The 25814-nt window shown below is 37.1% G+C and overlaps 1 protein-coding gene across 1 annotated transcript in view; it reads left to right on the forward strand.

The window, feature by feature from the left end:
• The window catches only part of LOC114478099 (dynein heavy chain 11, axonemal), a 42405-nt gene extending 21145 nt beyond the window's left edge, over positions 1–21260 (forward strand). Inside the window, 38 exon segments of the mRNA XM_028470929.1 lie at positions 50–211; positions 302–495; positions 644–806; positions 1219–1342; positions 1474–1616; positions 2605–2766; positions 4186–4419; positions 4543–4689; positions 4764–4877; positions 4959–5102; positions 5605–5787; positions 5888–5989; positions 6089–6223; positions 7158–7331; positions 7431–7666; positions 8514–8636; positions 10480–10684; positions 10798–10825; positions 10828–10961; positions 11113–11152; positions 11155–11255; positions 11416–11586; positions 12649–12771; positions 12893–13086; positions 14227–14375; positions 14459–14586; positions 14918–14990; positions 14993–15144; positions 15251–15275; positions 15278–15336; positions 15338–15442; positions 17049–17168; positions 18185–18427; positions 18501–18683; positions 18764–18879; positions 19308–19420; positions 19498–19638; positions 20366–21260. Of these exon segments, the coding sequence (XP_028326730.1) occupies positions 50–211; positions 302–495; positions 644–806; positions 1219–1342; positions 1474–1616; positions 2605–2766; positions 4186–4419; positions 4543–4689; positions 4764–4877; positions 4959–5102; positions 5605–5787; positions 5888–5989; positions 6089–6223; positions 7158–7331; positions 7431–7666; positions 8514–8636; positions 10480–10684; positions 10798–10825; positions 10828–10961; positions 11113–11152; positions 11155–11255; positions 11416–11586; positions 12649–12771; positions 12893–13086; positions 14227–14375; positions 14459–14586; positions 14918–14990; positions 14993–15144; positions 15251–15275; positions 15278–15336; positions 15338–15442; positions 17049–17168; positions 18185–18427; positions 18501–18683; positions 18764–18879; positions 19308–19420; positions 19498–19638; positions 20366–20613 (5391 nt within the window). The 3' untranslated portion in view covers positions 20614–21260.
• The last annotated feature ends 4554 nt before the right edge of the window (positions 21261–25814 follow it).

The following is a 25814-nucleotide window of genomic DNA, read 5'->3' on the forward strand; positions in this document are numbered from 1 at the left end:
GGAAAAATATGTTTGATTTTTCATACCAATGGATTATTTTTGTCATCAGGGAATTCTCTTCTCTGAGCCTGAGAATGTGAGGCAGGGTATTGACCTCGCTCTGCTTTGGATTCATGAGTCGTGCAGAGTGTATTCTGATAGGCTGATAGACGTCAAGGACTCGCAGCTTTTTCAGAAACTTCAAATAGAAACGTTGCATGAATGCTTTGAGGTTTGTTGTTATTCTTATGTATTTATTTTAAAAGTCTCCTCTTTATAAAAAAAATTACCAAAAAGTGTATTCCTGTATGTCTTTCTCCAGGGAATAGAGGACATAAACATCAAAAGGCAGCCTCTCATTTATTGCCATTTCACCCAAACGGGTCAGGAAGCATCTTATGCTCCTGTGAAAGACTGGTCTGTTCTCAGGACGAGCCTCACAGATGCTCTGGAAAGCTACAATGAGCTCCATCCAGCTATGAATCTAGTGCTGTTTGAGGATGCCATGCAACACATGTAAAACTGTTTGGATATTTTAGAGTTGTTTTGTTGGTTGGATTTGATTGATAAAAGTAAAAGTTGGAAAGACTATTTTACCTAAATCTGTACTTTGTATAATTGAAGTTTGTTCTTCGAGTCACAACAATGGCATTTTTGTTGTCAGTTGTCGAATCAGTCGCATCCTTGAGTCTCCAAGAAGTCATGGCTTACTGGTTGGTGTTGGTGGGAGTGGAAAACAGAGCCTAACTCGTCTGGCTGCCTATGTGTCATCTGTGGAAGTCTTTCAAATAACACTGCGGAAGAATTACAACACTCAAGATTTTAAGGTAATGGTTGCAATAAAACACTAAACCTCTCAAAGTGTTTCACATGTCTGCCTCCTTTGGTTACAATTTAAACACTTTTATAATTAATATTATAGGATTTAGTTTATTATTCTTATTTTGATTATCTAGATCAGATATTATGTTCATTACATGATGCAATATATTGATTTGTTTTTTCCAGTGATGCAGAACATAGGTGTCAGATACTATTAGAAAGCTTTCTAAAATATTCTCATATCTCGCTGATGGTGTTCATCAATTTAGTTATTTATTTACACCAAGAGGTTTATCATTGGACCTGCCCAATCCAATCCAATAAATTATCATATTGAGCTATTGGAATCGCTCCACTCTCCCACTTTCAGATTGAATGTGATAGTGTTCATTCTCACAGGTGATGGTTTTTCTTTAGATGGATCTGGCTGGATTGTTCATAAAGACGGGAGTGAAGAACCAGCGTGTGGCTTTACTGCTGACTGATGCACAGATACCAGATGAACGCTTTCTTGTCATTATTAATGACCTGTTGTCATCAGGTGAGAAACAATCTCTTAAGAAAGGTTTTCCATATATGCAGGAATTTCAAGTGATGAAGATGATTTAAGAGAATGTAGTGATGGACATAACTCCACCTTGTCAATTGAAAGTTTTATTTTGGATCTTGCAGGAGAGATTCCTGAGCTCTTTAATGAGGAGGAAGTTGAAGGTATCGTGTCTAGGATGAGATCTGAAGTTCGTGGCCTCGGCTTACTTGACAACAGAGAGAATTGTTGGAAATTTTTTACAGAGCGAGTGCGACATCAATTAACGGTGGAGTATTTTTGAATGTTGCTGCTATTTTTTTCTTTTCTCATTTTTTTTTAACCTTACTATTTGTCATGTCTCTCCTGCTTCATTGTACATTTTTAGAAATCAATGATCTGTTTTCCATGTGTAACATCAACATGGGAATTCTTCTTTCTGGGTTTGTAATATTTCAGTGTGCTCTTGTTTACAAAAAACCTGAAATCTGAAATCGAAAAAGAAAGCCCTCCTCGATCCTCAAAATAAAATATCACACGTGTCAAACTCTAGGTCCGGGGGCCAAATCCTATAGATTATCTAATTTGGCCCACAGCAGTAAGCAAAAAAGTCAGAGAAACCATTAATCATTGTGTAAATTATTCACTAATTCAGTTGTCAATACCTCAGCTAGATATCGCCAAAATAACACACAAATTCAATGAAACTTCACACATTTTCCCCGTGCCTATATCACATGATGAAAGTTATTTTTAAATAATTAAAAGAACTCTCAATTTTCCAAAATTCTGCAATTTTCTTCAAATTATTTTACAAAATATACCCAAATTACATAAAAATGGGTCACAAAATCAAATTAACTTCAAATATAAATTATTAATGATAAAATAAATAATAATAAATTGAAAGTGAAGATCCTGCAGGGACTGATATCTGTCACTTATTGCTTTGATAATATTAGTGCCGTACATTATTCATCATTTATTTATGCAAACTAGATCACAGTAATGATGAAAATACTAATTTTCTTGCTCCATGTTTGGCCCCTGAACTAAAATGAGTTTGACAATGTTATACTGATATATTTGTCTTGCTAATTTACCAAAGCAAGACAAAGCAAACGGTTAAAAGAACAAAAGTTTTTTTTTTTTATTACAAATGGATGTAATCCAACTCCTGACGAGTGATGTCTGAACGTCAACATTATCCAAGCAGCAGCAGAAGATAAAATAAGCTCTCTTTTCATATATACATGTGTTTTACCTCTTCTTTGTAGGTAGTACTGTGCTTTTCCCCCATGGGCAGTGCACTGCGTGTCAGGGCTCGTCAGTTCCCAGCCCTCGTAAATTGCACAACCATTGACTGGTTTCATCCCTGGACCAGTGATGCTCTGCAGTCGGTCAGCTACACGTTCATCCAAGACATCGAGGGCATTGAGGTCAGGCTTTTCCTCTGTCTTATAGCTTCTTTTGTAACCAATTTTACTTTGTATGAATGATTTTTTTTAATCTAGTACAAAATAAGATTGCCTGTCAGAGATTCCCATTTAGGTGGTATAGTCTCTTGCCCCAGATTGTTTCGTAGCCCAACATTTCAGTAATGAACACTTTATAATTATTGCAATGCAGCCGGATTAAGTTTCCCAGCGATCCTTCATCATTAGTTCTCTGCTAAGGTACTGACAAATTGCTGAGCACACGCCGGGAGACTCAGTGAGTGCAGGCGTATCATTGTTTTCCATCATAGTAGCGGAATGATCACATCCCAGCATCATTTACGTTAATGAGAGAACAGCGATTAAGCACATAACGAGCCTCTAAGGTGGCACAGCTGTCACAACCAGGAAGTGTCATCACATCTGTGAACATGTGCCAGGCCATTACTCTCGAGTGTTTGTATGCGCACATCTGTCCGTGTGCCAAAAAAAGAAAAACACACGTACTATTAATGAAGTTTCAGACCAGAGCAATAGAAGAACAGACACTTTTATCATGAGTATGAAATAGAACTGGGGTAAGTAACTGGAGGTGAAGTATATTCATGCATTATGCAACAAATATGATATATAACAAACATTATTATACTTTTGGGGGTTTGGAATTATTTAAAGGTAAATTAGCCTTTATTTTTTTTTTTAAAAAGTTGTTTTGACAAAACCATTTGGGACATAATTAAACACTTTCAAGACTATTCATCTCCTTAAAGAGGCTGAAGTGAGTCTAAGAAATGAAGTGATCATTTATTTAAAGTTAACAAATCCCCTAATAGTTGCACACAAGACCAATCAATGAACTTCTTCGCTTCTGAAAAGACTTCAGCGTGCTTTGTCAAAATGTGTGATGTCAGATCTTAATTAATAATGATTTTTTTTCTACTAATGGCTCTATGATCATCAACAATGGCTTTTTGTGAGTTATGGTCAGGTTTGATCCTCACATTCTCTGCTCATTTGTTTATGCTTTAATTGATCGCTAACTACATGATGAATGCAGGCTTCGCGTCTCTGTGCATCACATGATGAATGCTCACTGTAGTCAAACAGCTCCCTTAGACAGTGCTAAAAAATGTTGGAAGACTCCAGGTATAATGTAAACAGCATGCATGTTTCATAAGCTTTACATCAACGCTCTGAACACATGATTTTCTCAGGGGCTTTAAAGCATAATCATTTCTGCAACCTGCACCAAAATTTCAGATTGAGTAAGTCAGGGCCACCTGTGTAAGATGGCAAAACTTGTAGATGAATTCAAAATTTATGAAGATAATATTTCAGTTCCCATCAGGTTGGAGATGTTAAACTCCACTCAATCCGGCTCTCCCTGTTCTCCCCTCTCTCCTTGTCTGCTTATTTTTACAGCCTGCCATCCAGGAATCCATCAGTCTTTTCATGGCCTATGTTCACACCAGTGTCAACCAGGCAAGTGAAAAATACCAGCGCAATGAACAGCGGTACAATTACACCACCCCCAAGAGCTTTCTCCAGCAAATAACCCTGTACAGAAACCTTCTGGAGAAAAGCCGCACTCAGTTACAACACAAGATTGTCCGACTTGAAAATGGCCTTCAGAAACTCCAAACCACTGCAGTTCAGGTGAAATTTCTCTTTCAAAATTGTTAACATCAGGGCATGAAAAGTAAACTTAAGGGGTCAAATTAGAAGATCAATTACTTGTTAGGATGTGGACATTAAAGCTTTTTTTTTTGTTTTTTTTAGGTTGAAGATCTTCAGGCCAAACTTGCATCCCAAGAATCTGAGCTCATGGTTAAAAATCAGAACATTGAAGCTCTGATCACAAAGATTGGACAGCAGAAGGAGAAGGTTAGCAACAAGAGGAAAGCTGCAGACATGGAAGCAGAAAAAGTGAGTTATTGTTATTTGTAAAAAAGAAACAAAAAATGACCTGACTTTACATCTGTATTCTATCATCTGTGCAGGTCTCTGCCATTCAGGCAGAAGTAGCTGTCAAACAGAGGGACTGTGAGAATGACCTGGCCAAAGCAGAGCCCTCACTAACAGCTGCCACTGCAGCACTTGACACCCTCAACAAAGTACATTATTCTATCAGACTAAATACATTCAATTTAGTAAACAATCAATTTGATTTTTTTTTCTTTACCCTTCTTTTTAAGTTGAATCTCACTGAGTTGAAGGCCTTTCCAAACCCTCCAGTCGCAGTAATCAATGTAGTAGCAGCTGTGATGGTCCTGCTCGCACCTCGTGGTCGAGTGCCGAAAGATCGGAGTTGGAAGGCGGCACGAGCCTTCATGGGCAAGGTTAAGCCATCATCATGTCTGACGTATCTGTCTGATTGATGTCAATCTAATTTTGGCTTGGGCCTTGACCCTGGCTATGCTTTACGTCTCTCCTGTGCTCACATTGCAGTCGGCTGCCTCCATGAATATTGTCACTCTATGGTGATAGTCCTGCAAGTCACATTGCAAGAATAAATGTCTGTTTTAGATGTCAATTGGAATTTTTAATGAAATATGAATATGAATGATATTTTTCCCAATTTTAGATACATTTGGTTGTAGTGTTATTTCAACAAAGTAGTAGAATGTGTTAACAAGTAGTCGTGTAAAACATTGGATTTTGACTTGCGATTACAATGGCATTAATTCTAGCGGCTCTTTCAGGGTCGATAGAAGCACAAAATCACCAAATATAAAGTATAGAGTACGTTAAAAAAATATTAAGAAAAAACTTTTTGTCAGCTTGATTTAAAATAGTCTTTAAATGTGTTGCCAATTCCCTGTTGTTTTTTTTTTCCGTTAGGTGGATTATTTCTTGCAGACCCTTGCATCCTATGACAAAGAACACATCCCAGAGTCTTGTCTGACTGTGGTGAAACAACAATATCTAAAAAACCCAAACTTCCACCCTGATCAAGTTTGGACTAAATCCACAGCTGCAGCAGGCCTTTGTGCCTGGGCTATTAATATAGTCAGATACTATGAGGTAGGACACTACCAGAAAATGTAATGTCAGTAAATTTATTTCCTGTAAAACAACCCCCAATGCAGAGGCTGATAATGGAAAATTGTCTATTTTGTGGCAGATTTATTGTGAGATAATTCCCAAAAGGCATGCGTTAGCTGAAGCTAATGCAGACCTAGAAACAGCAACAGCCAAATTAGTGGCAGTTAAAAAAAAACTGATGGTGAGTGAATCTTTTTTTTTTTGTTAAAGCTCAGCGTTTATTCTGTTTTCATGGAGAAGAGCCATGATTTTTTTTTTTTTTTTGTCTTGCCTCTTCCAGGACCTTGATGCCAGCGTCTTCAGTCTGACAACTCAGTTCCAAAAGGTTACAGCTGAAAAAATCTCTTGTCAGGAAGAGGTGAAGCGGACCTCCCAGACTATAGAGCTGGCTAACCGACTAGTTGAGGGCTTGATGGTAAATAAGGGAATATATAAGGTGTTTGATGTTGTGGTGAATAACCATGAATAAATCAATGTTTGCTGTGTAAACCTGCGTACCAGATCACATTAGGTATCTAGAGTAATAGTTAATATGTGTCTGGCGATTAATGAACATTAATAAGCAGATCACGTCACATTAAGGACACACAGCACATCCCTGTAATTCCAGTTTGTTGAATATGTAAGAGTTGGAATAAACAACGATTACATGTCACACATGGAATACTGACTGTTTTAATCTTTCTGTGAATAGTTTCTATACATGCACACTATTGTGCAAACAAATCTTTATTTTTATGGATGTGAATACATAATACAAAATGGTCATTTTAGTGTCCATTATGCAAGTTTGACTTTCCTATTTCAGAAAATAAATGTGCTTTGTATGGAACAGCTTGGCTTTTAAGGATATCAAGATAAATGTTTTGTCTCTATGGCATTGACCTGGAAGCAATAGTGTACAGACTAATAAATCAGGCCCTCTATATTTAATCATTAACTTACCTCAAAGCCTCAACAGCTGTTGGAAATTAACAACATCTCACCCCAGACTGAGTGGTATTACAGGCAATCCATAATACATTAGAGCAAAATTATAGTGATTTTTAACTGTCTCAGAATATATTATGTGACATATTCTCGATTCACAGCCCCTTGTAAGAAATGCCATGTGTGATTTATTGTTGTAGGCTTTCACAGACATTGTATTGAAAATTTAAATGAATGCTAAATTATTGCAGAGTCGATCTACAACCAAACTCTGAGCGCTACATGGGGAAATTGTAATCGGAGGCTTTGCATCTTTCCTCTTGTTAGTTTAGTTGATGAATGGAGTCTGAAGTTTTGACACTTGCACGGACTGAGTTTGAGATGTACGTTCTTCTTGAAGTGGTGTTTGTGTTTTGCAGTCAGAGAAAGAACGCTGGTCTCAGACACTTGTGACATATGAAAAGCAACTGAAAACCCTCTGTGGTGACATCCTCCTTATATCTGCATATGTCTCCTACTCTGGTTACTTCAGCAGCTCGTATCGTGTCGAGCTTTTTTACAAAACATGGATACCATTCCTCCGTTCCCAAAAAGTAAGAGTACTTTTTAAAACGTACGGTTATCTTTCAAATATTTCTGCATGTTAACATCCACGCACTGATGGTCAACATGCTTTTCTTTTTCATTTTCAGGTTTCTGTACCGATGACAGACGGCCTGGATCCAATACTCATGCTTACAGACGATGCCACTGTGGCTGCTTGGCATAACCAGGGCTTGCCAAATGATAGGATGTCTATTGAGAATGCTGCCATTCTGACCACCAGTGAGCGCTGGCCACTTATTATTGACCCCCAGCAGCAGGGAATTAAGTGGCTCAGAAACAGACTGGGGTCAGAGCTGAGGGTGGTGCGGATGGGAGAAAAGAGGTAAGAAGGGTTTATTTCAAATTCACTTCAGTGTGGGATGGACTCATCAAGCTCTCAACAGAGACACTTTTATTTCTCAAAATCTACAGGGTAAAAAAAACATTTGGTAACCCTCAAGATAAAATAACTGGTAATTTAGTCCAAAATCACCTTTAAAGCCTTGTTAGTTTTTTTTTTTTTTTTCAAAACAGGCACATACTTCTAAAATATTTGAAACAAGAGCACAAACCTCTGCTAAGTAAAGCACCATGATTATTCATACTTTTCAAAGCTTATAAAAATGTATATCCCCAATAATAATTATATAGTAGGCCCAAATGTATGGGCACTCAATTTTATCAAAAGAATCAGGATAAAATGCACAATCTGAATTCGATATAGATGAAATTATGTGGCTTAATTGAGAAACCAACCATAACCATAGTTAAACTGATGATTTGACGTTATCCTGCTAGTGAAACAAATCAATAAATAAACTGCAGTGAAAATAATTTAGTAATTAGAGAAAAATTATACTTTTGTCAAATTACTAGTAATCTTGTAAATGCCGTAGGGCTGCTACTTATCTTAGAGTAATGGAATTAAAGTATTTTTTTTTTTATACTTTATTCACTATTTTTTCTCTTTTAGATTTTGTTTTTTATTGGTTGATCTGTACATGCATTATGTGTGTGTGTTTTTTTTGTTGCGACACTGAATTTTTGGAAGTCGTCACTTGATGCCAAACGAAGTTTCTTCTAACTTAGAAGAGAAGACATTTTACCTTTTAAATTAATATTTAGTCAGAAGGTGTTAATGTGGCTTTAGTTTACTCCCAATCACATGTGTTGGCTTTCTACATGTGCAGGTATCTGGATGTGATTGAGCAAGCTCTTCATTATGGTGAAACCGTCTTGCTTGAGAATGTGCAGGAGACGTTGGACCCAGTCCTGGAGCCTCTACTGGCCAGACAGACTATTAAAAGAGGAAGGTTAGTGCCACGGTTACATTCATGGATTACTGATTATTGTCATAGTTTTCATCAACTTCACCTAAACCAGACTACGACTAAATGCAAACAAAATAAGGATGACTAGAACTTAATGTGTAACAATAAAAGTGGTGAATGTATGTAAATATATATAATTTTAGTCAACTAAATCCTCTACAGATTTAGTTAACTAAAATCATTTTCTATTTATATGAATTAAACAAGAATAAAACTAAAAACTACTTTTGATGATTAAAATAAGATTTTTTACTTGTTCATCTAAGGTTTTTATTATAAAATTAGCTCACTCATTGTAAATACTCTCTGCTTTGTTAAGCATTGGGTTTAGGTAAAAAACATTTGAAATCAATGAATGGTTTATATTTGTGTCCATATGTAAATCAATATGTGCACAACCTGTCCTACAGTGTCTGTTGTGCAAGACGATCACATCACATTTACCAGATGGTTGGATCTTGCTGAGCTTTGAAACCCGTAGGACGTGACTAAATGCATTATTATTGCCCACTCTTTAGATTATAAACGAGTTTGCGGTATGACTTTTGATTCTCGGAGGCCAACATATTGATTGGTCCCTCAAGACGGGTGATAGATGTACATTTATGTGTTCATATTCTTTGGTTGTGATGAATATTGAACAGCCGAGTCTCAGTGTAAAAGCAAGGTTGAGGACATTCATGGTTATGTATAAGGTTCCCTGTGCTGGATAATGCTGGCATGAAACACTCTAAATTCAATGGACATGAATCATTGTGAAAGATATGATTTGGCAATGTGAATTAAACCAGATGGGTGATTTGCTGGGTACAGAAATCAGCTTTGTATTTTTTATGATCCTAGATTATATTTCAGTGGTCAAATGTGCATTCAAAATACAAATTAAAGATTTACCCCCAAAATTATAGTTTGCTAAACCTAACAACTAAAATCAGAATGAAAATAAAATACTAAATATTGATTATGACTTGATCCCCTCCTTTGAAGATTTTACATCTTTCTCGCCCTGATCGCAGTTTGATCGTGAGTATTGAGTATATTGGGGCACTGAGCTGCTTTTGAAGCTCTGTATGTCACCATGTAATAATCTATCATGGTAAATCTGATTATAAGTTTATCCCTTGTAGATGACCTGTACACTTGTTTCTGTCAATGATTAATACAACCTAGAGCGGCGGCCATGATGAATCTGGTAGGGCTTCACAACTGAAGTTCATTAATAATTGGAATGTTGTAGAGTGTGAAGTAATGAATACTAATTATTCCCTTTCATGGCTGACGGAAGACTACAAGCCAATCCATCAGCAAGGACTTTAATTTGGTAGAGTAATGGTTCTATCAATAGTACATTAATTCTGGCTTGTGAAGATATAGAGTTGAACCAGTCCCAGGCCATGAGGACCTTGTGCTATAAAAATTGGGGCCTTGTCTGACACCCAAGGGGTAATTAGAGATAAATGAAAAGCCACCAGGTTCGTCAAGCTAGCGCTAATTTAAATTGAAATGCAGAAGAAGATAAATATTGGCTGGTTTGTAAATATTATTCAGTTGTGAGAATTCTTGTGTTAGATGTGTGAAAATGTTATTGTAAATGAACACTTTAGTAAATGCTGGGGGTTCAGTGCTGAAGGTCAGATGTGTTTTCTCATCAAAAAGAAAGTTAAAACAACCATTAAGCTTTCAGGCAGATAAATATTTTTCTATGTCGTTCTAAAAAATACTTCCTGTTTTTGTCACTGAATTGTGTTTGATTATTCCGCAAGTGACTGTCGTAGTATTTTAGCCATTTGTCACACATCATAGCTCATGTCTTTTTGATATTTAGGTATATTCAGATCGGGGACAAGGAGTGTGAATACCACAGCAACTTTCATCTCATTCTTCACACCAAGTTAGCCAATCCTCATTTCCCTCCTGAGCTCCAGGCCCAGACAACACTCATCAATTTCACAGTGACCCCTGTCGGCCTGGAGGAACAACTGCTGGGACAGGTAGTGTCCTGGGAGCGGCCTGATCTGGAAGCCATGAAGGTAATCCCTGATAGGTCTGTGGTGCTACTTGTAGCTGGATTTTAAGATGGTAATAGAGTTTCCAAACAGACCATTTCATCTTAAATCCAACACCCCTTTGTCCCTTTCTCAAGATTGACTTAACCAAACAGCAAAACCACTTCAGATCGAACTGAAAAGATTTGAAGATGACCTCCTGAGTCGTCTCTCTGCAGCTCATGGTAATTTTCTTGGTGATATTTCGTTAGTGGAGCAACTTGAGAACACCAAGACAATGGCTGCTCACATCCAGTGCAAGGTAAAGTTAAGATTTTTTTAGTTCCTTCAGGGGCAGATGCCCTTTAATTACATTAAATGTGAATGAATTGTAGTTTGGAATATTTATAATGTGAAAGATTTGGAGCATGACTGAAGGTCTAATAGCTCATTTGTGCGTATGGAACACACAGGTGTTGGAGGCCAGAGAGAACGAGACAAAGATCAAACGAGGCTCGAGAGCTATAACCGCCCAGCAGCCGAGAGAGCATCGCTCCTCTTCTTCATCATCAATGACCTTAGCAAGATTAACCCTATGTATCAATTTTCACTTAAGGTGAACCCTTGAACCCAAACGATACCTCACAAAACCTGTCTGCGTACAAATTGTGTTTTAATGAGAGTTTCTCCCAAACTTTTTGTAAAATCTTCTTCCTTATTTAACAACTGCTTTCTTTGTAATTATGTATCAAAAACACTTATTGATTGCTTTGCAGACCTTTAACTTTGTGTTCAACAAAGCGATGGAAGTGGCAGATCAGGATGAGGATGTGAGGACCAGAGTGTGCAACCTCACTGAGGCCATCACCTATTCTGTATTCCTGTACACCAGCCAGGGCCTGTTTGAGAGAGACAAGTTAACCTTCTTGTCACACACTGCCTTCCAGGTGAGGGACTCAGGACCGCCTCAAAGGTGGAGCCAGCTGTCATCCTCATCAATCACAGTTCTTTTCTGCCCTCACATTAACTTCAATTAAAAGCAGTCAGCAATGCCATACGCTGCTATTGATTATCTCTCACACTTTGGCTCCACGGCTGCTGTTCAGACAGTTGGTTCTGACAGGGGGGTTTGTTCTGATGGCATAATGCAATTATCTATCAATCCACCAACTTTTTCCATCTTAGAAATAGTGCTACTCTGACGACTGTCCTTCATGGGACTATTTCACAGTTTGATACACTTAAAGTCAGGGTTGGATTCAATTACATTGTTTAGGTGCAATTACGTTTTCAATTACAATTCAATTCTGATAACAATAGCCTGCAATTTTCCAATTACAATTAAATGACAATTATTTTTATCATCAGAAAGTTAATTACGATTACATTCACAATTACTAAAGTTCAATTAAAATTAATCACAATTACTGAGTCTGAAATAAATAACCCCATGAAGCATATCCTTCCTCTTGTGTTAGCTTTCTGTTAGCATCTTATGATAACAGGTCCAAAATCAGCCGTAAAATACACTAAAAACCAATATATATCATCTAATTTATTTCCTATCAATTGGTTTCTTTGTTAGTCTTCCAAATCAATGAAAATATAGGTTTTAATATTTTTAGTGTGGGTGTCTGAGCCTTTTTTGTGTCAGCATATCCCTCGATTTCAGAAAATGGTGAAATGTGTGAAAGCTTGATATGAAACTGATAATAAATAATAAATAATTGTTAACTACATATGTGTAGAACTGTATCATGGTTCCCCAGTTTTGCGTTAAATTATCATTGAAATTTTTTAGAGAATTTTCATGGTAATTACAATTACAAAGTGAATTATCTAAACTCAATTACAATTTAATTACGATTATGACAGCAACAGATTCCTTGAATTACAATTATAATTAGGCCATAATTTTAATTAATTATTAATTACGTGATTACAATTATAATTGACCCCATCCTAGTTTACTACCATTTGCTTTTGATTCTTTTTTCTTTTTTTTACAGATTTTGCTAAAGATGGGTTTAATCGATTCTGAGGAATTAGATTTCCTTCTGCACTTCCCAGTGGAGCCAAGCAAACATAGCCCTGTGTCCTTTCTGTCTCCTCATGCATGGGGGGCTGTTAAGGTACAGTGTAGCTCAATAACAACTTATAGTATAACATGATCACATTTTGTTTTCAAAAGCATGATGTCCTGCAAACTCGCTCTCCACCCTTGCTAAATGAGGCTGTAACACTTTCACGCAGACGATATCGACAATGGAGGATTTCAGTGGACTCGATAAAGAAATTGAGAGCTCACCAAAACGCTGGAGGAAGATTGTTGAATCCAGCTGTCCTGAAAAGGAAAGGCTTCCACAAGACTGGAAGAACAAGAGATCCCTACAGAAACTTGTAATCCTGAGAGCTCTCCGCCCTGACAGGATATCCAACTCACTCAGGTCAGTAAGTGCCAATTTTGTGATATCAACCATAGTTAAGCTCTATAGTTGGCCCCACTCAAATTGGGAGTACGTTAACTCAATTTTGGTTTACTAGTGCACGAATACACTTTTGTAGTGAAGCAAAAAACGTCACTAGTACTACTAGTAAAAATTATATACATATATACAAATATATATAAGGGGATGGGGAAAAGGAAATTCAAATTGCCATGTTTCAACCAATCAGGGTGCTGGATTTGGCTATAATCCATCCTACGCCATTTGCATTAGGTCTTCTAGTACTACTAGTGAAACTTTTGCTTTTACTAGTACTAGTAGTGGACTAAAAACAATCTTCTATAGCAGTGGTTGTCAAACCTTTTTGGCTCAAGTACCCCCTTTTCTCTTATTACTGAATCCAAGTACCCGCTTTGTCCGACCACAACGTTTTGCTTAGAAAATTATTAACTATTTATAGAAACACACATTTTAAAGAGTCTTATTTTGTAAATAGTAGGAAAGAAACAGTATTTAGTGCAGTGGTTCCCATCCATTTTTGGATTGTGACCCCATTTTTGTAGCAAGAATTTTTTGGCGACCCAAAGACATTTTTTTCTAGAATTATTTTTGATCATGTTTGAGCTCATATATTATATATATATATATATATATATATATATATATTTACTGCATTTTAGTTGAACTACGGTACATTTATATTTCACAAGTAAACGTATAGAAATAAAGATGTTTAAGATTGTTTTAATTTTTTTTTAAAGCATAATAATAATAATAAAAAAAACTTTAATCTATTTCATCTAAATTCTCAGAAATTTCAGAGAAATTTAAACTCCAGGCGACCCCACATGGGGTCCCGACCCCAAGGTTGAAAAACGTGATTTAGCTCCTGAATAGATTTATTTCTATAGTTTTTATTGCGTACCCCTAGGGGTACACATACTAGTAAACACATTTTTGTTTTACTAGCCATGTCTACTGGTCACTAGTTACAAGTAAAGCAAAACTGTCTCCAAGTAGACAGTTTTGTGTTACCAGTAATACTAGTAAAACTTAGAGTTTGTATTAGTAATGCATTTGGAGTCTTGTAGACAATTTTGCTGTACTAGTAAGGTATTAAAAGACAACTTTTTTTGGCAGGAATTTTGTAGAAGAGAACCTGGGACCAAAATATGTGGATGCCAAAAGGCTGGAGTTTGAAAAGTTGTATGAGGACAGTAGTCCCTCCACTCCCATGTTCTTCATCCTGTCACCTGGAGTAGACCCTCTCAGAGATGTGGAAAAACTTGGTATAATATATTACTCATGTTGTTGATAAACATTGATCATATCCAGGAGAAGTATTGTATATTTACCTGTTCTCCATCTGTAGGTCTGAAGAGCGGGTTTTCGGCAGAACACGGCACGTTACACAATGTGTCCTTGGGTCAGGGGCAGGAGGAAATCGCTGAACGAGTCCTCACAAATGCGTGTAAACAGGGACACTGGGTTATTCTACAGGTAGACAACATTATTCAGCTGCCTCTTTAAATGTAGATACTTCTATAATGTACCTAATGATATTATCTGACCTGCTCAAGCAAAGGAACTAACAAAACTCAATTTGGTTCAATAAAACCATAATTGGCTACATTAGCTCACAGAACGGCTCCTTTAGGGAGAAGCCTGCAATCGAGTAGAGAAGTGAGTTTCTTGCTGATGTGGAAAACCAAAGGACCCTCAAATAGAAGTATATGTGATGATAACATCTGATTGAATAAATTATATTTTAATATAGTTTCTGAGGTGGCTTGATCTTTGAAATAAACCTTTTGAACCGATTATTGCTCAGAATGTGCACCTGGTGGCTCGCTGGCTGTCCTCTCTGGATGCTCTTTTGGAGAAAACATCCTTGGATTGCCATTCGGATTTAGGGTTTTCATTACTGGGGAGCCATCACCCAGTCCCGAGCAGCATGTGATCCCCAGAGGCATAATTGAGAATGCCATTAAAATCACAAATGAGCCTCCCACAGGAATGAGTGCCAGTTTGCACGCAGCCCTGAACAATTTCAGTCAGGTTAGTATTTTTTTTCCTTTATGGGAGCCAAATCAACATGCAACATCAACATTATATTCATGGCGTTTCCACTGAATTTATGTTTCTCAATTACCTGTTTCCATAGGATACTTTGGACATGTGTTCTAGAGAGCAGAGTTCAACTCCATGCTCTTCTCGCTTTGCTTCTTCCATGCCTGCATTATGGAGCGGTCGTAGATTTGGCCCCAAGGATTGGAACCACAGATACCCCTTCAGCACAGGAGACCTCACCATCTCAGCCAATGTGTTATACAACTACTTAGAGGCCAACACTAAAGTAATTTACCTGGAATTATGAAGCTTTATAACAAAACACAGTTCCTTTTCTAATTATTTTACTAATTCTCATGATTTTTTAAATCTCCTTTCTTCTCAGCTGAAGCATTATAATATTGGATAATGGTATTTGTTATGACATTGTAGCCAACAGGAATGGTGGTTTGCTTAAGGTGTCTAATTCAATCCTTTGTTTCACTGCTGTTCCTAAGAGATGTTCATTCCCATCTTATTTCACATTTCTTGTCTCACAACAATCAAAGTGCAAACCTATAATTTAGCTTTATTCACAAAGACAGAAAAAAAATCCATTCTCAGGTGCTGCACCCTTCCAGGTTCTAATGTTTTCTCTTGTAACTCCTATTACTCTGTTCACAACCAATTATGTCTCTGAGGTATCTTCTGCCCTCCAAAAAACGAATGTCCTTCATTATGTTAACCAAACACTAACCTGTATGTGCATATACAGAGGATTCATTAGGAGGGCAATGGAGCGTTATCCTAAATGTAATTACATGCAGCCAATGTGACAGTTCACAACGCTACATAAGTGATCACTGCAATTAGAGCTGATGAAGGAAGCAATTTGCAAAACAATACAGGTACAAATGATTGTGGACCGAGAGCTTTTGTCATTTGTTACGAATCACGAGTTCTTTTCTTCTTCCTTCACCCTCACGGATCACAATCTCCCGCTGAGAAAAACACTCGTCTGTCATACATTCAATCAGTGTGTGTAAAGAAACATAATTTTGTTGTATCTTTCTCTTATCATAAGAAGAGCTTACATGGATAGTGAGACGATTCTGAAACCCTCTCAGGATAAAATATTCTAGGAAGGCTAGATTTGCGTGAAACTTCCTTTGAAGACCTTTAATTTGTCATTAGGGGTGGGAAAAAATATTGATAGTTCTATGCATTGTCAGTATAAAATTATCAAATATAATTGATGCAAATAGTTTCAATAATCGATTAATCAAATAGTAATATAAATAGAAATATTATAAAAGGAATGTTAACAGATATTTTAAAAGTACTATGGTTGAGCTACTGATTTGGTGCATTATATTTAATTTAAACTATACAATATATAGCTTTGAACAGCCCGTTTTGTTATTAGCAGGGATGCTTCTACTTTGGCACTTTACCATGCAGTTCTAACAGTTTACAGATATCCTCAGCTGGTTTAATAAATGGTAAAATAAGTACATTGGTCTTCTATGTCTGAATGCAAATGCTATGTTTTTAAAAACAGCATTTCATCAGGTACAAACAAAGAAATGCTGTGTAAATGCATTGATTATCAGTTCATAATCAAATCGCTGTCTCTATAATCTAAACCAAATTGAATTGTGAGTTGCCTGAAGGTTCCAAACCTTATTTCTCATCAAAGTGACTAGGCCTCTTGGATAGGACATGAATTAGCTTTAAGAAAATCTCTAGTCTAGGAAGTTTACTAGATTTAACATGAGCTATGTGACTTAACCTCCACAGTGTTTATCTACTAATGTTGATAACTCATGTATTATTATTTTTTTTAATTTTAGTATATCCTGAATTGTTTGTGTTTTCTTGATGTTTTCTTGATGTCCTATCGTTTGGTTCAGGTGCCCTGGGAGGACTTGTGCTATATTTTTGGGGAGATCATGTACGGAGGGCACATCACTGATGACTGGGATAGGAGACTGTGTAAGACCTATCTGCAAGAATTCATGAATTCAAAAATGGTAAGTTGGTCAATGATGGTGTGATGTGTTTATTTTCTGGTTTTAAATTTCAAAAAGGAAAGTTTGTGCTCAAAGAAAGCAGTTTTTTTTTTTTCTAGGTTCAGGTTCGTTTTCATAACATCTTAAAAATGCTTTGAAGTCTCTTTGTTGTTGTAAAGGGTAAAGGACGCCCTCTTGGGATTAGAAAGTAAACTGCATCTTTGCACAAAGTGATCATTTATATTGTTGTACTGGTATGGTGTACAATAGCAAATCTAAGTGTTTCCTGCTGTAGAACTCATCAGCCAAAGGTTATCGTTTAGTCCTTAGCATGTTTTGAAGCTTTTATATCTGTTTCCCCTTCACACAAAGGTAAATGTAACAGTGCCACTTTTTCCAGAAAACCATCATTTTAGGAGAAATTGTTTAGTTTAGTGCAGAGTTTTTCAACCATGTTGTGGTGACCCCATGTTGGATCGCCCGTAATTAAATTGGGGTCACCTGAAATATTTAGTAATTGATACAAAAAAAGAATACTGATTAAAATGATATTTATAATTATTTTTTAATTATTATTCTTTTTCAAAATAAAACACAGTGTTGGCCTCAACTACTTAAAGGCCTAAAGTAATTTTACCTGGAATTATGAATCTTTATGGGATTGCCTGTAATTAAATTGCGGTCACCTGAAATGTCTAGTAATTGATACAAAAAAAAGAATACTGATTAAAATGATATTTTTATTTTTTTATTTTTTCAAAATAAAACACACCCACAATCTGAAATTCAATTTGTCAAATATAAATCTATAGTTCATATGGAATGCAGTATAAAAAAAATCCGAGCTGGCGCATCTTGTCAATTTGTGCTCTAATCCTGGCCACTCTCTATTTGCAACACAGAATAACAAACATGATCAAAAACTAATTCTTCTCGAGTCGCCATAGAAATTTGTGATACAAAAATGGGGTCACGATTGGGAACCACTGGTTTACTATGACTTTTGTACCTTAACGTTTTTGATTTTCAATCCCTAGTTTGAAGCAGAGCTCTTCTTGTGCCCGGGGTTCCTGGCCCCTCCGTTCTTAGACTACACTGGTTACCATAATTACATTGAAGAGCATCTCCCATCTGAGAACCCCACTTTGTATGGTCTCCACCCAAACGCTGAGCTGGAGTGTCTGACCACCGCCTCAGGCAACCTTATGAATGCTCTTCTTGAGCTGCAGCCACAGGACTCATCCAGAGGAGAAGGAACAACACAGACTGCAGAGGAAAAGGTTCAGACTCAAAGGCCACTAGATCAGACTGAGGCACCTGTATGATGTGTACTAAATACGTGTTCTCTGTTAGGTCACAGCTATGATTGAAGACATTCTTGACAGGCTTCCCGAGGAGTATAATATGGTAGAGATGGTGACGAAGAGCACAGAGCGAAGCCCTTACACCCTGGTGTGCTTCCAGGAGTGTGAACGCATGAATATCTTGCTCGCAGAAATAAAGAAGTCACTTATAGAGCTTGATCTTGGCCTGAAGGTACAGCTTGCTCTGCTTACAGTGTAACTCTGGTAGAAGATCACCTTTAAATTATATTTTATACGTTTTATTTTCGTTAGGGGGAGCTCACTTTGTCGTCACGCATGGAAACTCTGCAGTCTGCACTCTTCAGTGACTCCGTCCCAGATTCATGGGCACGTCTGGCTTTTCCCTCCACCAAACCCCTCGCACAGTGGTAACTTTAGCCTGTTGACTTTTTATAACCGAATGGAATACTTTAACATTTCTATTACGTTTTTACAAATAATTACTACTTACAGTAGTGGGGGAAAAAGCATCTCATACATTTAGGAGAAATTGCATTCAAAAAAAACTTTAAGGCTCCAAATGCAATATCTTTAAGTAGCTACAATCAGGACTTTGACACCAAATAAATCATTACAAGACATAAACACAACTTTGGCTATAAGATTATTTTTGGTCTCTGATTTGTTTTTCCAATGATAAAAAAATATTTTGATCTGAATAAGCAATATCTTTTAAAGTATTTCTCTGCAAATACTGTAGGAAAGAAAGTCTGAAAACACTCCTCTCAGTGTAAAGTAGCCTGTCAAACATACAGTATGCCAAAGCTGTGTGTATAAAGTGTATGTCCTCTCACAGGCTGAATGATCTGATGTGTAGCTGCCATGAGTTGGACTGCTGGACTCAGGATTTTGTTCTGCCTGCAGTTGTTTGGCTCTCTGGGCTTTTCAACCCTCAGTCCTTCCTCACAGGTACAATGTCATGTCACCACTAAAGAATAAGAAGCCATCTGAGCTAATAGTCTGCTTATGGGTTTTTCTTTTTACAGCTGTGCTTCAGAATATTTCTCGCAAGAATCAGTGGGCTCTGGACAAAATGACTTTGACCGTGGACGTCACCAAGAAGATGAAAGACGACTTTGGACATCCACCACGAGAAGGAGCCTACATCCACGGACTCTTCATGGAAGGTCACAATTAACTGCACACTTAACCCTACATGCATTCTCTTGTACTGTAAGAGACTGTATAGAGTTTGTACTGTAATAGAAGATTCATATTTACACACTCCTGTACAGTAGGTGGTGGTATGCACCTATTAAAGTTGGTTGCAACACACTAATAACCAAGAAAGATGATGAGATTCATATTCAAAGGGCAGAAACAGGAAACCTGTGGCCCTCGATCTAATGTTATAAAGCCCTCAAAGTAAATGAACAAAATACACATGTAATAACAGTAAAATACACAAAATGACAATAAAAACACACAAAATGACTGAAGTAACACAGATAACTACAATAGAAAATACACAAAATAAGTAAAAATGTAAAATAAAATACACAAACTAACTTCAAAAATACAAAACAAGACAAACATTTATTTATTTATTTAACAGGGACAATGCAATTCAACATAGATACACTAGTTTGCAGATGATGTGATGCACATAGAGTATATATAGCTAATGCTAGACATTTACACAGAAATTAAAGGATAAAAACACCAAAACGACCACAAAAATGCACAAAACACAGTCTAATGCTCAGATTGGTCCATATTCTAACTGCTGACATTGTTGCCAATTGTTGATATAAAAGTTTCCCATCTCTAGTATAGGATTTAGTTGTTTTTTTTTACATCTCTTTAAGCATTAGCAAACAAACCCATGACAACAATAATCTCTTGTGATTTAAGGCGCTCGCTGGGATACTCAGTCTGGAATCATCTCTGAGGCTGTTCTGAGGGATCTGACCCCAGCCATGCCGGTGCTTTACGTCCGAGCTGTGCCTGCAGACGAGCAGGAGCTCAAAAACACTTTTCAGTGTCCAGTGTATCGCACTAAGCAGCGTGGGCCTACATATGTGTGGGCTGTCCACCTGCGAACCAAACAACCTCCTGCCAAGTGGATTATAGCTGGGGTGGCCCTGCTGCTGTCAGAGTGAGCATGGTTAGCTGTTGGAGAACATCTCATACGTTTTACTGCTCTTATTATTGAAAACAGTATTAGATCGTGTTTTGTATATGAACCCTAGTTTGCCCTGTATTTTAAACAGGATATATAATATAGGCACTGAATTTACTTTAGTCAGTATTTCTTTTGTGTTGTATAGTTTCTTTATACAGTGTTTGTAGTTAAAAACGCTAACATTCCAGAGTCTGACACTGAAGCCTTGAAGCATGTTTAACCGGCGTTAAATCTGTTGCGTCTGTGTCCGACATTGTGAGACCTTTCCCTGGAGTCCAGCCATGATTTGTTGTGAGCTTATGTCTCCATTTTGGAGCATGTAATTCTGAATCGGGAGCATATTTTATCTGAAGGTCAAGATTAAAAAAGCTGTGTAGCTGCCCTCTACTAACTGAATGATACACAATGCTGTCTGGAAGGTTCCCGGACAGAATTCCCAGGAGATGATGTGCATAGTCGCTATTGACTTTTAAATGAGGTGCATTTGACATTGACCTTTTGTACGGTAGTGGCAGAATACTAACAGGCTAGTGTAATTCATTCAGCGGAGCCTGTTGGAAAAACCTATTCAAAAACACTGATAGCTTTGTATGAGAAAGCAACACATTGGTTCAACCGTTCTTTGTCGCTCTCTAGTCCCTGTTCGCATCTGATTAACTCAAGAGGAACCAAAGCCCTAAGTGTTGAACGAATGTTAAAAAATATTGCATCTTATCAAACATGTTGTCGTTTTAAAACTACTTACAAGAAAATGTGATTTTAAAATAATTTTTTTAAGAAATTTTGCACATTAGAAATCTAATGCTCCAGCTTTTACCTGGAATTCAAGCAAATATTATTTACTAATACAAAAATGATTTTGGATTATTTAGAAATAAAGTGTTTTCCAAAACTATGCATTTAAAGTAAAACCAGAGAATCTTGAATACATGTAAAATAACTGAAATGTATCCAAATATACTCATGATAAAAACACAACAGGTGCCGTAGATTTGCTGAAACAAAGACCTGATGATATCACATAGAAAACCAAAACCTAGAATCCTGTTGTTGATGTTTGGCAGTGCGAATCTGCACTCCTTTTTTCTCAAATAAGATTTTCTCAGATGCTAATAATTGTTGTGTTGGTGATAATGTCTTCCTGCCGGCTGAGATGTGTTCGACAGACAAATGGTGGAATGATCCAGTGTATTGTTTTGCATGGGGGGAAATGAAGAAGCAGTCTTCCTGTAGTTTCCCTTCATCTGTCTTCTCTTCCTCTCATTAGCACGCCACAGCAGCCAGCCAGTCATTTAGTGACGGGGAAATGATACAGTGTTGGCTGAGTTTGGCAGGAAATGGCAGGGTTTGTGGAGGGGGGGCTGCTCAGTGGGGGGTTGTGCCATATTTAGTCGCGGTAAAGGCCAAACAGGACACCTGTTTAAAGTCACAAAGGGCATCAGGGTCACACCTCTGCCTCACCAACAATAGCTTTTATTCCAAATGCCCACTAACATGTAGAAGTGAACTGTTTGCTTACTGAATAAAGAGAATTAGATGTTTTACAGTTATTTTTTGTCTTTAAACTGAGTTCAAACGTCTGCCAAAGGGCCAATACAAAAAAATAAACAATCTTTTACACACAATTTAAAGGCTAAATAAAGACCAAACTAACATAAATACGTGTTCCTAGACTGTGGAAAAAAGGGAGAACATGCAAACTACATACAGAGAAGTCATTGATGCCCCCTGCACAGACAGAAACCACAGTCATACCAATGGAGGTCAGCTACTTCTGGAGCTACAGCTGCCCTTTGAGGTAGAAGTGATAACCATTACCCACCTGTTTCTGCCATCTATTCACTGAGTTTATTCATTGATTTTCCAAAGAGAATGCAATTGAAGGCTTGACAATTTTCTTACGCAATTCAATAACATGCTTCAGGAGAATTCCTATAACCGGACTGTAGAAGTGTGCATGTGTGTGTGTGTGATTGTGTCTTTATGCGTTCCTCCCGACCTAACTAGCATTATGTTGGGAATACACTAAGCTGGGATAGGCTTATGCAAATATATTTTTTATTTATTTTGAGCTAGTTCATATCTTAGTTTTATAAAAAACATTTTTCAGCATCCATCCATTGTCTCACAGATTTTAATAAATAGATTTCCTATTCATTTTTTATTTAATGTCCAGTTTTCTCTTTTATCAGTCATCATTAATATTTTTTGATCATAATTTGAAATGTTTTGGTAGTTGGTATGGAGACATAACAGATCTAAACGTGGAAACCTTTTAGTGTTGCGCTATGCTATACTGACAATGTATGAGAATACTTACTTTTTTTTTTCTTTCTGAAAAACATTATTTGTAAGACTGAATTTACAGAATTTTATAAATTTGCCTAAATAATTAATGTTATATTTCTTTAATCACAGTATTTGAAAGGAAATTGTTTAGATGTTAATTCCTGCTTAATGATTTTCCCTTGACAAGTGTATTTAAAACAAAGAACTAATAAGGGGGGGTGACAGCTGTCAGGTCTCACTAAGATGATTTAATTGTAATTTTCAACACTGTTCCTCAGTGCAAAATCTGCCACAGGTAGTTGGAATTAGGAAATTTAACTACATTTTTGCAATGATTTCTTATCAAAATTACTGCTGTCATAGGCTGATTATGAACCAAAAAGCTCTCTTTACTCAGTCAACATCACTGAGGAACAAAACAACCAGCTTGAACTCACCAAAAAAACACCACAGGAAGATGCATGGTTTGTTGCCCTGTGTCTTTAACTGTTTATCTAAATACTGTACAGGCATGCTTATCACACACACACACACACACACACACACACATCTCAAAACATGCCCTCACCACACAAAAGGTATTTATAATAAAAAAGATATTAAATTAGTCAAATAAAACAAAAAAAAAAACAATATTTATACAAAAAGTACACAAAACGGCAATAGAAATGCAAAATATACAAAAAAATTTAAAAAAACACACAAAATGACTCCAAAAAACATACATTACAAAAAAAATATATTAAAAAATGAGCAACAAAAAACATTTATCATGCGCATATCCTGTAGACTTAGACCAGGGAAATCGCGCACGCTATTTTACTTTGCACCCGCAAATATACCCCTTTATAACACTACAGAGTACATAGTATGTACACCTCTCTGTACATCCAACCTTCAAACACATACTCTGATTTCAAAACGATTATTTTCAAGTTTGTTTGACCGTTCGCTGTTTAGACCGGACCGACGGGACCCGGAAGTTATTGGCGGGCAATGGCTGCGGCTGTGTTCAAAGCGAACGGCGAAAAATGTAAATTTCTCCGCGGATACGGCATTATAAACGCTGATATTTTTACCACGTGCTATATAACCAAATGCGCACCTTGGAGAGAGAGAGTTCCCGGAAGTTTCAAATAGTTCCTGGACGTTGTTGGCGGCTGTTGATATCACTGGACTCTGAGGCTGATGGAGAGACGCTTCCTCGGGGGACGGACAGACGGAGCGGAGATAGTACACGGTAAGAAGAGCGGATGAAGCGGTATATCAGTCTGGTTTTAGTAAAAGTGACCATAGAAAGCTGTAAATGGACTGATATGTAGATGTGGGGCAGTGGGGAGGTGACATAATGTATTAAAGGAAACTTATCAATTGAAACACGGACTTTTCTGTGCAATTTAACTGAGTACAGCATCCCGCCAACCTGCCCGTTCTGATTGGCCGAGTTGTCTGAAGGGCACCCTCATCAGCCAATAGAGTGAGGCCCTTTTTAGGCTGCGGCAGTTGTGTGGATTTTTCTTTGAAAATTGCTCTGTATGTACACTAAGAAATGTTAAATGGTAACCGAGTAGCTTTATTTGTATGAATTTATGTGTCTTTTATCAGATTCTACCTAAACTTCCGCTGCAGCCAAAGTCTCACTCTGAACTGAGTTCAAAACTTGACAGCCCTGTCTACCACATGTTTATAACCTAATGCGCACCTTTTGTAAGGAAAAGCAAAACAAAAGCATGTGGGGAAGCACTTGAGGCTGTTACATTGCACGCTCCATTTCCGCCACCGGCAAAATATGAGAAGAATCTGTAAAACCCACCTGTTTTCTGTCTCTCTTCTCTATGGGAGTATGTTTGTACATGGCATTTTTATGTGTATTTAATTTTCCCAATGGGTTTTTTGAGTTTTTCTTTGCCAAAGGAGGGTATAAGGACAGGGGATGCTCCGGGACATTTATTATCCATTTGCTTAAGTCCAGCGAACATTGGTGCAAACTTTATTTACCATTTTATCATGCGCATGTCCCATAGAATTAAACCATAGAAATCGCACTCACTATTTTACTTTGCACCCGCAAATAAAACCCCTTCATAACACTACAGAGTATCTACTCCTCTTTGTACATCCAACCTTCAAATACATACTCATTTGGCCATAATTGCCAACTCTACTTAAGCTCCCACTATATGAATACATATTTCCAATGGGCACTGTACTAGTTACCATAAATCTAATAATGTATTTATTACACAAGTCTAAGTATCAGATGTTTAGAACAAGTTCAGCATAGTGCAGTAGATTATAAAAAGTACAGTTAAAATATTTTATCATAAAGGTTAATTGATTGTTCATATATTTGAAAAAAACTCATGTTAAAAATGTCCGAGCACCTTTAAAAAAAGACAATCCTCTATATTTCTGTGATTATCACTGCTGCTGAGCATCTTTGGCAATAACCAGATCAGAATTATGCAAAATATTTTATTACATGCAGAGATGACTTTAGGTGGTCAGTCCATGGTTGGTTCACATATCACGCAGACCTGCCTTAGCGGTGCATACCAAAAATAAGCACAAAGCAAAGCAGCATTGATAGGGCAAATAAATAACGCTGAAATAAATATTTTTACTATGTAGAATTTCAACATATATACACAGTATAAAGACAATCTATTGTACAATGTTGATTGCAAAAGTGACATCACACTGCAACAAATTCAGCAATGACTCCGGGCCCTTAAAGGAAATCTGTACAGATGTTTGTAGAATTCATACAAAAGGAAAGAATATTCTACAACGCTTTACTCTGCTAATCATAGACCACAGAGTAGATGCAAGCAAGCAGATGGCTTCTTGATTTTTTTATTTCTATAATTTAATTCATGATTTGCTATT

Source organism: Gouania willdenowi, chromosome 16 (genome assembly GCF_900634775.1).
Source record: "Gouania willdenowi chromosome 16, fGouWil2.1, whole genome shotgun sequence".
NCBI lineage: Eukaryota > Metazoa > Chordata > Actinopteri > Blenniiformes > Gobiesocidae > Gouania > Gouania willdenowi.